This window comes from Gadus morhua, chromosome 1, assembly GCF_902167405.1.
Source record: "Gadus morhua chromosome 1, gadMor3.0, whole genome shotgun sequence".
NCBI lineage: Eukaryota > Metazoa > Chordata > Actinopteri > Gadiformes > Gadidae > Gadus > Gadus morhua.
In genome coordinates this window covers 14,234,080-14,248,526 of record NC_044048.1, presented here as the reverse complement: position 1 = coordinate 14,248,526, position 14,447 = coordinate 14,234,080, and the positions used below count along the sequence as shown (strand labels likewise).

The window sequence follows — 14,447 nt, the reverse complement described above, 5'->3', positions numbered from 1 at the left end:
GACCATCGACGTTTACTTGCAGTACTAAGAGTTGTGTTCGCATCAAAACCCAACCCCAGAATAACTCAGAGTAAAAAAGCCCAATGTCAACATGGAAATTGTAGCAACTGTAGCAGCTGTTTGTGATCCTCCCTACACGGTCGTGTGTGTACAAGGTCAGCGAGGCACATGAGTGGGCAGTGAATTGAGTTTCTACCCACAGTGAGAACAGCAGTTATGCCCTTCTGTCAGTCGGGGGGCTGACTCAGCGTGTGTCTCCGGCCCAGGGTGTGGACACTGCACTGTCTCTACTCCATCGCACTGTGGCTACTGTATGTAAACCACGGCTCCTCCTTGTGTGTACTCATACACACAAGGAATCTTCCATTTTTTTTCCTTTTTTCATACAAAGATGCCAACAAGGGCCCTAGTCAAACAAGGAAGGCTCCAGCTTGAACTGCGGCTGTCTAGGCGAGCGTGTCTAGTCTACATAGCTGGCTGCCTTGCTCGCCGCTGGGTCGGGGTCATGCTCCCCAAGTCAAACCTGCGGTCAAGGAAGGTAAACACAAAAAAGTCCACCTCGGTTGGTATGTCCGAGTGCTGTGCCTGTCCACAGTCTGACAAGCGTGTGTCATGAGCACTATTGTGTTGGAGACAGCTCTTGCCTTGACCGCACTTGTGTCAACGTGAATACATCTCTACCCCCCCCCCCCCCCCCCCACCTCCTCCACCCTCCTTCTAGGTTCTTCCATACGGCGTAAAGGGTGGGAGGAAGAGGTGTGGTCTTGGGGAAGCTTGTGTTTACAGTGTGTTGTCATTTTTTTTTCCTTTTCTAACCTTGCTACCTCCTACTTACCCTTTCCAAGATTTCTGTGTTCTCTCTATTTTCAGATGTCTTTCAGCCGGGCAGGTGCTGTCTAAAGAAGAGAACTCATAAATTCATTCTTTGACTTTGACTCTTTCAAACCAAGTCCTTGTATTCACAAGGCTCCAATGTTGGTGCCAGGGTGTAAGACATGGATCTGCTGCCTTACTCTCGCTGTTCTGGTAGTGTCTGTACGTCATACGGATGGATCGGCCGGCCCATCCGGGCCGAACGTGTTAGAAATTGAAATGGCCCCCCTACCTCTAGTAATGCCTGGAGTATGGGACGGTCAGCAGTCAACCATTCCGCCTTCTAACGGTACGTTGATTTGATCAAGTTCAGGTCCTTCATTTGTGTTTCACCTCTCCACTGGGCCCCTCTGGGATTCCTATGACCTATCCATTGAATGTGTACTTTGGCTATGTGTTGATTTAATTTGATAGCAGATAATATGACAAATACATTAATGAATGACATTAATTATTGTAACTAATATTCATATGGATTTGAATGATAGATGTTTAAAAACCTGGTGTATTTTCTCTGGGCAAACAAGGGTATGCCATTGAAATGTGTAATGTTTCTCTCTGATTGGCAGCTGTGAATGTAGAAAAAAGTGGACATGACCATACCCAAACTGGGGCAGAGGAGAAGGAGGAAGGAGCACCACTCGGGATGGACCTCCAAAAGCTGGAGGAGCGCAGGAAGAAGAGAGGAGCCTGGGGCATGAGGAGACACGCTGCTACTGTTGAGGCCACTGCATACAGACTGGTAAGGAAATCACACTTGTATTATTATTGTCAGTGAGATATAAATCAGCCTGAGGATATTTGTAGACGCAAACTCCGTGTTAAAGTGTTTGGTCGTTTAATTTTCTGTTTGAATGTCTCAAACATCTCACTGCTTTTTAACCATAGCAATGAAGTCTGAAGTCAGCGGAGATAATAAGCGTTGACTCTTTCATGGTGGCTCTTTCTTGTGGTTCTAGGCGGGCTTGGGGCGACCCCTAGCGGGCTGGAAGAAGCACAACAGTAAGAATCAGCTAACTGGGGCCCTGATGTCTGTACTAAAAGAGCTTCATACAGAAAAAAACCGGCTGCTGGACGCAGAACAAAACACAAAGGGCAAGAATGAGGAGGAAGAGGAAGAGGATGATGATGACGATGAGGATGATGACGACGAGGAGGAGGAGGAGGAGGAGGAGGAGGAGGAGGAGGAGGAGGAGGAGGAAGAAGAGGTTTGGGTTCTTGCAATGATCTTAAAAACAAAGGGCACTGCGGCATATTCATGATACCTTTTTTTTAAGTATTCTTATTATTAATGAGGATATTTTTGGTTGATCTATTCTCTGACAGGGAGAAGGACAGGAGGAGGAGGAGGAAGAGGAGGAGGAGGAGGAGGAGGAGGAGGAGGAGGAGGAAGGGACTGAGGTCCCCTCCAATATGACTCTGGCAGGCTTCAATAGCTCTCTCCCTGAAGCGTGTCAGCCAACCAATGGAATCATCAGCTGCAGGGGGATGGGCCTGGCGTACCTGCCAAACATCTCTGACCTGGAGGTCACACAGCTAGACCTGTCAGGTGTGTGTGTGTGTGTGTGTGTGTGTGTGTGTGTGTGTGTGTGTGTGTGTGTGTGTGTGTGTGTGTGTGTGTGTGTGTGTGTGTGTGTGTGTGTGTGTGTGTGTGTGTGTGTGTGTGTGTGTGTTTTTCTCTAGGTGTGTGTATGTGTGTGTGTGTGAGTATGTGTCTATGTGTACAGATATGTGTTTCCATGAATGTACATGCACAGCAGATGACAGCAAATACAATATGTTATGCATATTTAAACTGCACATTGTGCGGTTTACTATGCCAATGCCCAAAAAAGTGGGGGCAGGATATATATATATATATATATATATATATATATATATATATATACTTTAGTAGCTTGGGTGTTTGACTTCCAGCTTCCTTGTCCTCGGTTTAAACCCCAATTCCCTTTTAAACCAGTAGACGTCGTTAGCTAAGATGTGTGCAGATTAAATATATATTAATGACATGTATATCTAAAACAGGAAATCCTGGTCGCAAGTCGCTTTAAATAAATTCATCGCCCAGTGTAATTGGCGCATGATGAAGCTGAAAATTAAGATGATGATGATGATGATGCCGACCCCATCGGGACGGGCTCCCCCTGTTGTCCATCCAGAGAACAACATCAGCCACGTGGCTCCAGCAGCCCTCTCCGGTCTCCCAAGGCTGGAGACGTTGGACCTGGGCAGCAACACACTTGGGGATGAGTCACTCGGCCCGGATGCTCTGACCGTAAGACCCAGCCCTGCCACCCTGCTCTGCTTATTTCACTGAACCTCCTGTTAAACCGCTAACTAGTGACTTCACTGCGCCAGTCCCAACATATATGTCGGGCTTATATTCATGTTCAGACAGCGTGGCCTTTGTTTTGCTCTCTTTTCCGTTTTTTTACATTATTTTGTGCGTCTGTAATTCTGCGTCAACCGCCTGGGTTCATGCATACAACTCGGCTCGGCTGGCTGGGGGCTGGGGCCAGTGCTTCTGAAACGGTTTTCGATTTTTCTTTACACAACTTTATGGAGAAACCAACCAGCACAGGATTTGATGGCGTTAAACGTAATAAAAAAGTATACATATAAAGATATGCCCATTCATTAGATTGTATTCATTATAGGGCAATAAAAAAAAGTGCTGTATTTTATGTGTGATTTCCATAGCAGCTCTGTGAGACCGGTTTAGGAAATCCTTGCTAAGAATGTCCCCATGCTGGCAGACTGAGGATGACCACAGGGGCCCTCCGACCACAAGGGCCAAATCGAGACTCCCACCGCAGATCCTCACCCACACTCTCAAATCAGCCGCTGTCCCAGGCTATAGCCAATGGCTGCGTTGGCCCTGGGGGGACACAGCTGTAGCCAATGGGCCAGAGATGAAAAAGGCGAATTATTTTAAGAAAAAATGAATATATGTATATTTTGTCTTTTAATGGTGTGCTCATTTCCGAGTAATGACAGAGGGCGCGTGAACTGGATTGAGGCATACTGGTTGAGATCTGGCCAAACGGCTTTTAATGGCACACATGCACCACACCAGCAGCCAATAAAGGCACACATATAATAAAACAATTACCCCGAAATACTGGATTGATGGTCAAAGAAAGACATCAGTTTAGTCCGGAGAAATCACATGACCCGGTCGTGGCGATTCTTGCGTTAGCCAGTGCGAATGGACTGGAAAATATCCCCTTTGCATCTGTGTCTTACTTTCCATTGAATTGTCGTCCATGCTGTGTTGCGTCTCAGAACCTGACCTCTCTGAGGAGGCTGATCCTGGACGGGAACCAGATCACCAGGGTACCGGCCGTCCTGCCGCCCTCACTGGTGGAGCTGAAGATGAACCGCAACGCGCTGAACGCTCTCGACCCTCACTCCTTTACTGGTACTGCGTGTGGGTGTGCTTCTGCGTGTGCGCGCTTGGCCTTACGCTTATTGTTTGTATATTGTGTCATTGTCATGAGTGGAAGAATGATAGAAGAAACTGAAACTGATTGAAGAAACTAATCAGATATATAGGCCTATTCATTTTCTATTCTGACCCCACCGTCTAGGTTTGGGAAATCTAGTTTCTCTTGAGTTGCGGGACAATTCCCTGGACGACAGTACTGTGTCTCCCTCAGCTTTCGAAGCGCTAGAGAGCGTTCAGGAGTTGTATCTGGACGGAAACCGTCTGCACTCCATTCCCCGGGGCATGCCCAACACAGTACAGGTCAGTCCGATGTTCATCCAGACAGTCTCCTCTGTGTCCTTTTGTTCCGTCGCTGACCTGCTGTGAATCATCTGTGTGTGTTTCTGAAGGTTCTGGGCCTCAGCAACAATCTCCTTGAGGGAGTATCAACGGAGGCCCTGAGTGGGTGTATACATTTAAAAAAGCTGGATCTGAGTCGTAACCAGCTGCGCGATGAAGCTATCGCTAGCAAAGCCTGGATCAAACTCACGTAAGTCTCCATTCAATACTATGGACGAAACGTTGATCCACCATTTTATCTATTATCTATCCATCCATCGACCTATCAATCCATCCATCTGTCCATCCATCCATCCATCCATCCATCCATCCATCCATCCATCCATCCATCCATCCATCCATCCATCCATCCATCCATCCGTCCACCAACCTAACCATAATTTCCCCCTGCGGGTCCTGCTATCCCTCCACTCAACAGCAGAGGGGGTACTTTGTGTGTCGAACACATCTTATTTCTCTCTTTGAGAATTGACAGGGGAATTTGTCTCCTTGGGAGCCACAGCAAAAGTTTCAAAGTGTGTGGGCATGGGAGGGAGTGCTGGTTTGATAATCTTATAACATGTATAACTATATTGTATTGTACAATTTTTTGACCCTTTCATCCAAAAAATCCTATAACACCTTTAGTTCATATGTTCATTCGTTATAATGGGTGGGGACTCCATACCCTGGCAGTGTTAAGTGTTCTACTGTTCCACACTTTGACAGGGGACCCCTGACCTCCTGTCACTCAAACCTATGCAACGAGCTAGCCTTACCACCTGGTGAGCTTATTAGTCACCCTGTCATTTAAAGAGAAGTTTAAAAGAGCTTGAGAAGACCGCAGATTTTGATAAAGTAGCGAACACCTAAAGCTTGACTTCAATCCAACACACTAAATTCACACATTTGATGAGCAGACAGGACAGGAAAGGCTAAATAGACACCAACAAGACCCAAAGGGGCTGAGTGCCACTCACATGGTCACAATGGGCTTCGCAGGACATCAAACCTGTAATTAGATTAACTCAATAGTGCCACTTGGGTTGGATTCCCTGTTGAGGTTCTTTTTCTCAAATGCAATATTACGGAGTTTCTATAGCTGTCTGTCCTTGTCTATGTCTGTATCTTCATGTCTTTGTTGGTATGTCTACTTTGAATGTATGAGGACAGATGTACATGTCATGTTTGTAGGGTATTCATGGATATACTTTACGTGCGTTATATAACCAAAGTAGCATCAGCTGTCTGCCCTTACGGGCAGAACTTATTGCTTGGTTGCTTGTATCTGTATGCACCTAGGTCCATGGTATGCACACAGCACGTGACTCGTTTGCACACACGCACACATACGCACGTACACACACACACACACGTACACACACACACACACACACACACACACACACACACACACACACACACACACACACACACACACACACACACACACACACACACACACACACACACACACACCAAAAAAAAAAGAGGCTAGAATATGACTTTTAGAAATTTATTACTAAAATGTGTCTTTAGTACAAAATAACCAATACACATAGGTCAGAATGGATGTAAATATGTATATCCATGTATTCCTGTGGATCAATGTGTTAATGTGGGTTTTGGTTACATCTTACATTGTTCGCCCTCACCCAGTTCAGTTCAAACATCGGAGCATTCATGTGCTCATACAAATTGTGTGGCACGTTGGGAGAATAAATCCTGTAGTTTTGCACCATCAACCAAATTACTCTTGTTGTTTAATGAGTCACGAGTGCAACATACGTGTCTTTATGGCCAAAGCGTGGCTATAAAATAAAGTCCTATGAGTGGTGAATAATTATTATATATCAGACTCCAGACTTCCTCTGTGCTAAAGGCTATATACTGCTCATTAAGTGACTGTATGAGGTGCGACCGAGGGGATTAAACATCAGACAATCACATTCTACACCTTCTATACAAACTTGTTAACTCTTAACTTTAATGCTTAACGTTCACTTCATAACCTCTCCATACTCCCAGCGCTGGGCCCTCCATCTTATTGCACTGTGAAGTTCATTGGCGTCACTTGTCCCTGAGTAGTAATTGGATCGGCGTGTGTGTGTGTGTGTGTGTGTGTGTGTGTGTGTGTGTGTGTGTGTGTGTGTGTGTGTGTGTGTGTGTGTGTGTGTGTGTGCATATTTGTACACGTGCAGAGTACCACCGGGGTTTGGATAAGAGTGTCCTGCCCTGCTGTGTTCTCTAACCAACAGCAGCTGCCTGGCACCTCGTGGCCATCCCCAGAGCTCTAGCGCACGCTCCAACAATTTAAACTAACTTCACGGCGGTTCCTGCACTCTCTAACTCAAAATCCTGATGTTTTCTTGGCTCCTGAGTAATACCAAATCACCCTCATCACTTCCAATTCGCTTTGATTTCAGCATTGCATTTCCTTCCCTTCTTGCTTGCGATCTCCCAAGGCCCGTGCTCTCGCTGTGCCTTGTTGGCACCTCAGTCCCCCCTCGTCCACCCCCCACCAGCCGCTCCAGGCTGCACTGCACTAAACCAGATCACATTTTGTACAAGTGGTTTCACGTAATAAAATATAAACTATATCGACGAGGCACCACATGTTGATAATAACACACCAAGATCCTAATGAGTTCCGAGCACATTACGCAACTGAGCCGGCTTTCTGTTCTCTGCACTGGGAGACCTATTGTCGCGCTTTATCTGGGTGTCATCATGTGATCTTTCAATGTTTTCCTGTTTTCCAGTGCCCTGGAATCATTGGATTTGTCCTTTAACCACCTGGGTTCGATACCCGAGAACCTGCCCCGCTCCCTTCTGCATCTAACCATCCAGCACAACACCCTACGCCACATCCCTGGCTTCTCGTTCCGCCACCTACGACCGGGTCTCCGCACACTGCGTCTGTCCCACAACGCGCTGGGCGATAAGGGCGTCGCACACGTCTCTTTTGTGGGAGCGTACCGCTCGCTGACTGAGCTCCACCTAGACGACAACGGGCTCACGGTGGTGCCGCTCAGCATTCGGCAGTTTAAAAACCTCCAGGCCCTGCGGCTGGATGGCAACCACATCAGGTAGGAACTGGGCTAAGCTAGCCCCCTTCTGCGCCATGCAAGGCTACCATTATTGGATTATGTAGATTTGGGCCTAATCCAGTAGACTTGGAAAAGACGAACTGCAGAACCACAGCCAACTCAGTAAATTAAGTCCTGTCTTTGGTGCCTAGGGCCTAGGACACAAACAAATACAATGATTCCCCACAAAGCCTTTTTTTCTATAAAAAACAAATACACTTTAACTTAATATTCCGGCCTATATGCGATAAAATCAGATTGTGTGGAGTCAGAACCGGAAAAAGAGCCCCAAATATATATGCAATATAAAAGGACCACTGTTTCCTCATGCCTGGGAAACAAGGGCCCAATTAGGGCTCTGCACACATAATCTCAGACTAATTACTCAATCACCGAGCTGGACTTGGCCTTATGCCCAGAATATCTAAAACACTCACATCCAGGTGCACTATTTCATGTATTCTACCAAACTTGTTACTACAAAATATCACCTAAGATAGAAAATAGGGATGCGCTCATTTTGGGGGGAATTTCAGAGAGATAAAACTAATAATAACCATGCATATGGTATTACATCTTGGGGGAGTATAACAGCTCTTTCTGAGCATAAAACACAAGTCATATGACTGCAAATGAAACTAGTTAGCCAGTTTCACTCAAACTCCATTTTTCTTGCGCTAATTGTGTTGTGTATCTATCATGTAGTTGAGCTATTGTGTCGCGTATATGTCATGTTGTTGAGCTAGTTGTGTCGTGTATATATAATGTTGTTCAGCTAGTTGTGTTGAATATGTCATGTGGTTCTGCTAGTTGTTTTGCGTGTATAAATGTATATATATCATGCTGGTTGCATTGTGCGTATGTCGCGTTTGGCTGAGCGGTGTCGTCAGGTATAAAGTGGTGCACATGTGGTTGTGTGACCCCCAGGACGGTGAAGCGGTGGGCTCTGTGTCCTCCACGTAACGCGGGCTCCAGCCTGACCTCGCTCCACCTGGAGAACAACCTGCTGAGGGAGGACCGCCTCCCCCCCAGGGCCTTCTCCTGCCTCCCGGACCCCCAGGGGCTGGTCCTGCAGCCACAGAGGGCCCCCACGCCGGACCTATTATAGGCTCGGTATAGCACGACCTTAAGGCTGCTGAGACATGCTTCTGTATCTGTGAGTCTGCATACGTATGGCCAGGATTCTTGAGAGCTGGGAAAAGCCAGGCGTGTTTTGGATAGCCCTAATGATGTTAGCGATAGGGACAGGGGGTCGGCCGATGTTAGCTCGACCACTGATACATATCACCAATCCAGCCACGTAACGCACCCAGTCGTACTAGACACATTTTGTCCCGAAATGCCCAGGGTCAACTGGAAAGAAAGTGCAACCCCCTCCACAGAATGGCGATCTTTGTGACATGATGCTGTCTATGGCCGGAAGCTGACTATGATTTGGTTAGCATCCGGTCCTCCTTCTACCGAAAGACGGTTTCTGTGAGCTGTGTATGTCAGCTATCCAAGTGGTCAACAATCAAAACAACCCCAAAACCTCCCTGTCCTGATAAACAGCCACAGAATCTCTACTTCATCATCCAATGCTCTACTCTGAGCTCTGCGTTCATCTTGTCTGCTTAGCTTGTTCCATTACTCAAGAATCAGTGGTGTGTGTGTGTGTGTGTGTGTGTGTGTTTTGTGTGCAGAGTGCAGACATGTGCATAGGTGTCAGTCAAGACACATGTAATGTTAAGATACTCTGCAAAGAATGTGTGCAAAAGCGTGTTTTAGCATTCTTTTGGCAATGCAGGTTTATTTATATATCGCCACCATTCAAAGTGCTTTTTTAGGTAGGAAATCACATTTTATGTTTTTTTTTGTTAATAAATATATACTGCTGCTTTCACATCTGTATCCTACCAAGAATCAAAGAATGCACATCCGTGTCTTTTTGAATTTCATTGCCCTGTATTTGTATCCTGGGATTTGAAAAGAAAGAAAATTATTGTCCAATATTACTGTCCCTTTTTTTGTTCTGATTATCAAATCAGACGTTTCCACAATATGATTGCTTACATTTAAAATATTGCATTTTTGTAAAGTAGATAGTCCAGGGATTTCAGCTCTCAAGCTGTGTTACTCTCCTATAACATGAAGCCAAGTGAGTCCAGGATGGCTGTTTGGTCCAGGGCATGTGGAGGTGGTTTTTGGGGTATGTGGAGGTGGTTTTCTGGGGGTGTGGAGGTGGTTTCTGGGCATGTGGAGGTGGTACTCCTGGGACATTTTTGTGGATAAGTGTCTGGATGTCTGGGTTGATAAATGAGTAACAGGATGTGCAAATAGCTGACAACACAGGATGTTAAGGCAAGGAAATAAAACTTAATTTAATTAGGTAATCTACTTAATGAGTAAGACCAATAGAATGGTAGACTATTTAATTCATTTAAATCAGCAAGGACTTATAGAATGAGAAACTTTTCAAGTCATCTCGTAAATCAGTAAGGACTCATATAATGAGAGACTATTTAAGTTATCTAGTAAAGCAGTCAGGACTAATAGAAGATATTCAATTCATCTAAATCAGTAAGGACTAATATAATGAGAAACTATTCAAGTCTTCTAAATCAGTAAGGATTAATATAATGAGAAATATTCAAGTAATCTATTTAATCAGTAAGTAAGTAAGACAGGACTATCACTCATAGATGGGTTACGTGTGCATGTGTGTTTGTATATGTGTGTTTTTGTGTGTGTTCTGCTGTGTGGGCTTGCATATATGAGTGCTTGTGTCTAAGTCTGTGTATATGTGTGTAATTTTGTGTGTGTGTGCGTGAATGTCTGTGTTTCTGCATCCATGTGTTTATTTGCGAGGCTGTATGTGGTGTGTGTCTCAGTGTGCATGTGTATGGGATGATGATTACAGTGTGTGTGGTGCACAGCAGTTAGGTTGGGTAAATGTGATGATTTGGCTGAGTGACATGGAAACAGCAGGCAGGAGGTTGATGGGAAGCAGAGAATAGAGTCAGGAGGGCCATGGTTAGACGTTCCCATGAACCATTTAACCCAGTGATTGCTCTCGCAGCGACAGTACACGAGATACAAACACCCAGGTAAGGGTAGCATCCTCTATATAATGTCAACTGCAAGTCCGGTCAGTTAAAAGCACAAAGAGGACCAGAGAGTTAGCCTTGGGTTGAGCTGAGATAAAGTGGATAGAGAGAGAGGGGAGGGAGAGAGAGAAGAAGAGAGAGAGAGGGAAGAGAGAGGGAGGTAGAGAGAAGGGTGGGAGAGAAGAAGAGAGGGAGAAGGGACAGAGAGGGCAGGGAGAGAGAGGGGAGGGAGCTAAAGAGATGGAAGGGAGAGAGGGGAGAGAGTGGTTAAGCAGAGTAGAGGAAGCAGGGAGCTGGAGTGCGTTCAGAAATCTCTCTGAGACGCGGCGGGGGGGGGGGGGGGGGGGGGGCTGCGGGGTCCTGCCAGACGTTTTCACACAGTGACTCCACGTCTCCCAATGCTCCCCCCAGCCTCTTTAGTTCTCCTCAGCACATCCGTCCCCTCACTCCCGCCCTCCGCTTCTCTCTCCGCGTACCCCCTGCTGCACCCTCCTTTATTTCCCCCTGCCTCTTACCCAACACTTTGAGACAATGCTCCATTCTTCTGCGCAGGCTGTTTGCCTAGCAAGCTCTGTCAGTAATGCGGGTGGGATGCTCGCAAGAGCGATTAGTGTATTGGTATGTGTCTTAATGGTCTTTGCATGTGTTAGTCGCCTTGTGTGTGAGTAGACATGTGGGTATGTGTCTGAGTAGGGTATGTGTGTGATTGGGTTTGTGTGAGTGGGCATTTGTGTGAGTGGGTTTGTGTGAGTTTGTGTCAATGTTTTACTGCTTATGTTGTGTGCGTGTGTGTGTGTGTGTGTTTATTTTAAGTTTTTGTGTTACTGCATATGGTACGTTGTATGTATGTATGTGTGTATTTAAGTATATGTTTTCTGTGTGTTTAAGGGTCATTATACATATTCGAATATGTGCTTGTGGTTTTTGCATAGCATGTGTGAGTGTGTGTGTGTTTGTGTCTGTGTCGCTGAGGCCTACAGTGGTGCAGCCACATCCATACTGGAGTCAAAATAACACTTATCTTATTTCATAGCAGACTGGACCTTATGCAATTCTTCAGATGAGAAAGAGAATCTTTATTTTCTGGACAGTTCAATGCATATGTAAGCAAAGTATCTTCTCAGGTATATGCTGTGGGGATATAGGGCAGAAAAAGGATTGCTCTTTATATAGTGGCGAGCTCAGCCTGGTTGGTATGAGTGTCAACCGAAAGCATTTGTCCACAGGAAGAATTGTCCAAGACGGAGAGAGAGAGAGAGAGAGAGAGCGGGAGAGCGAGCGAGCGAGAGAGAGAGAGCGAGAGGAAGAGGAGAGGGGGGAAACAGAGCAGAAATGAACAAAGATAATAAACGAATGCAGTGGTGGTGGTGAAAAGTAGAACGGAATGATGGACCACGATTTAGAAACAAACAAACAAAATGAAGACAAAGGAACACACACAAACACTCTTCACTTTCCCTCCATGGACGTAATCACACGATAGTCACGCACATACGGCGCAGTCGCTTTAACGGTACAGTCCTGTATAGAGACAGCGGTAGCAGCAGCACCTGAGGGGTCTAAGGAACTGCTGTGTGCACATCTCCGCAGCTGAACTTGCACATACATGCAGTACTGTAAGTGCACCTGTTCTTGTCTTCACAAATGGGTTGGTTAATCATCCTTCTATCTGAGTGAGGCCACAGGGATACGGATGTTTCACACTCTTGACTGCATTATACACATCCATATTCTTATATATTTGGATATAGGGTCCATGTAGGAGTGTGTGTGGATGGTGGCTGGTTTAAGCAGCCTCACCTGGCGGAGTCTGATTGATTGGACTCTGGGGCTGGGGGAGGCTGCACACCTGTTGCACATTGAGTAATCAGTGTGCAACAGGTTAACCAGCCATCTGCACGTGACCTCGAGTGATCTCATGCGTGGCTGTGATCATTAACTACAAGTACAACTTTAGCCGGATTTAACACCACCCCCAGTGCATGGGTCATTTAGGTTTGGGAAGCCCAGAAACGTCCCTTAGTTGGAGTGTGGCAGCCAGCTAGGTGGAGAGTAGCAAGGACATTTTCTACATTCCATGTTATGTTAAAATAAAGTCCCTCGCCCGGCAATGTCTTATTTGTACAGAAAGAGTCATGGCCTATTGGTTGTAGCTTGAGCTGTAATAAAGAGCCCTCACACTTTTATTCACCCAGATAGTGTCTGTCACCCCCGGCAACAGCCACTTCCTGTGTTTGTTATTGGAAGGACAGAGCACTGGCTGATCAAATAAAAGCCCCAGACACTCACAGAGCAGGACCTGGGGGAGTGTAACAATGACCAATCAAAATAAGCAAAGGCGTCAGTTTGGAGAGCAGCAGGAGGATGAGGAGATGAAGAAAGGGGGAGGAGATGAGGAGAGAGGTGGAGGAGAATAGGGGGGGGGGGGGGGGAGGAGGAGGAGAAGAGGGAGAGGAGAGAGGTGGAGGAGATGAGGGAGGAGAAGGTGATAGGTGAGGAGAAGAGGGGGGCTGGAGAGGAGAGAGGTGGAGGAGATGAGGGAGGAGAAGGTGATAGGTGAGGAGAAGAGGGGCAGAGGAGGAGGAAAGAGGTGAATAAGATGAGGGAGGAGGAGAAGACAGAGAAAGAGGCGGAGGTGAAGAGGATGAGAGCAGAGGGAGGAGAAGAAGAAGGGAGGAAGAGGAGAACGATGAAGAGGAGAGGGAAAAGGAGGAAGGGGACGAGGAAGGAGGAAGAGAAGGAGGAGATGAGGGAGAACGAGAAAGAGGTATAGCACATGATGAATAAGTTATAATAAGAGACAGATCCCAATGGAAAAACAAAAGGTCCGATTGCAATGAAAGGAGCTCAGGAATCGCAGTTCGTTCTACAATATCTGAGACTTCCCATCCTCCATCAGCCCAAAATATTGTCCGAAGCAGTCCGACAGACGATAATAGATGCAGGAAAAAAGTCCAGTTCAACATGACTATACATAGTGCTTTAAAAATATAAGCAGTATTTTTCCATTTGTTCGTATTTTTTTTACAGCCGTAGACCCACACACAATATGTGTGTCATGTCTGTGTGGATGCACTAAACACATACACTACTGCACATGAACACACAAACGTGCCTGCATGCACACACACACACACACACACACACACACACACACACACACACACACACACACACACACACACACACACACACACACACACACACACACACACACACACACATTTAAGTAGCACCCTAGCACACTAACGAATAGGCATTTTAATCTGTGGAGACACTTACTTTAGGTTAGACACACGTAGGATAAAAAGAGTTTAATTTGAATGCCAAGCCCTCCAGCTACAGCCCAACACCATAATCAACCTAACCGCGGGGAGAGAGAGAGAGAGAGAGAGAGAGAGAGAGAGAGAGAGAGAGAGAGAGAGAGAGAGAGAGAGAGAGAGAGAGAGAGAGAGAGAGAGAGAGAGACGGTTAGACACAATTATGCAGGTACAGAAGAGCAGTTTAAATCGACATCAGTCGTTTTGAGACATAAGAATCAAAATAGCGAGAGATGAAAGGACTAGATGTGTTTTATAGGATACCAATCCGTCACCTCTGATGAACCCTGCTGCGCTCTAAGGATGAAATCGC

At 46.1% G+C, this 14,447-nt stretch overlaps 2 protein-coding genes across 2 annotated transcripts; both read left to right on the top strand.

Annotated features, from left to right (window-relative positions):
• Nucleotides 1-230: 230 nt before the first annotated feature.
• On the top strand, nucleotides 231-2,135 carry LOC115540191 (mitotic apparatus protein p62-like). The gene is made up of 4 exons (XM_030351315.1): nucleotides 231-538; nucleotides 871-1,162; nucleotides 1,443-1,615; nucleotides 1,833-2,135. The coding sequence occupies exons 2-4, from the start codon at nucleotides 973-975 to the stop codon at nucleotides 2,133-2,135; spliced, it is 666 nt and encodes a 221-aa protein (XP_030207175.1). The 5' UTR covers nucleotides 231-538; nucleotides 871-972.
• A 102-nt stretch (nucleotides 2,136-2,237) lies between these two features.
• On the top strand, nucleotides 2,238-9,719 carry si:dkey-32e6.6 (extracellular matrix protein 2). Its single transcript, XM_030368001.1, has 7 exons — nucleotides 2,238-2,422; nucleotides 3,033-3,148; nucleotides 4,159-4,294; nucleotides 4,464-4,621; nucleotides 4,711-4,850; nucleotides 7,402-7,728; nucleotides 8,656-9,719. The coding sequence occupies exons 1-7, from the start codon at nucleotides 2,287-2,289 to the stop codon at nucleotides 8,834-8,836; spliced, it is 1,194 nt and encodes a 397-aa protein (XP_030223861.1). The 5' UTR covers nucleotides 2,238-2,286; the 3' UTR covers nucleotides 8,837-9,719.
• Nucleotides 9,720-14,447: the final 4,728 nt, after the last annotated feature.

What these genes read in the sequence shown, in the direction of transcription:
- LOC115540191 (XM_030351315.1), top strand. Translation starts at nt 973, where the DNA reads ATGTTGGTGCCAGGGTGTAAGACATGGATCTGCTGCCTTACTCTCGCT. An exon ending in AACCATTCCGCCTTCTAACG is followed by an intron (nt 1,163 to 1,442) that starts GTACGTTGATTT and finishes TCTGATTGGCAG; the next exon opens with CTGTGAATGTAGAAAAAAGT. An exon ending in AGGCCACTGCATACAGACTG is followed by an intron (nt 1,616 to 1,832) that starts GTAAGGAAATCA and finishes TTGTGGTTCTAG; the next exon opens with GCGGGCTTGGGGCGACCCCT.
- si:dkey-32e6.6 (XM_030368001.1), top strand. Translation starts at nt 2,287, where the DNA reads ATGACTCTGGCAGGCTTCAATAGCTCTCTCCCTGAAGCGTGTCAGCCA. An exon ending in CACACAGCTAGACCTGTCAG is followed by an intron (nt 2,423 to 3,032) that starts GTGTGTGTGTGT and finishes TTGTCCATCCAG; the next exon opens with AGAACAACATCAGCCACGTG. An exon ending in AAAGCCTGGATCAAACTCAC is followed by an intron (nt 4,851 to 7,401) that starts GTAAGTCTCCAT and finishes CCTGTTTTCCAG; the next exon opens with TGCCCTGGAATCATTGGATT.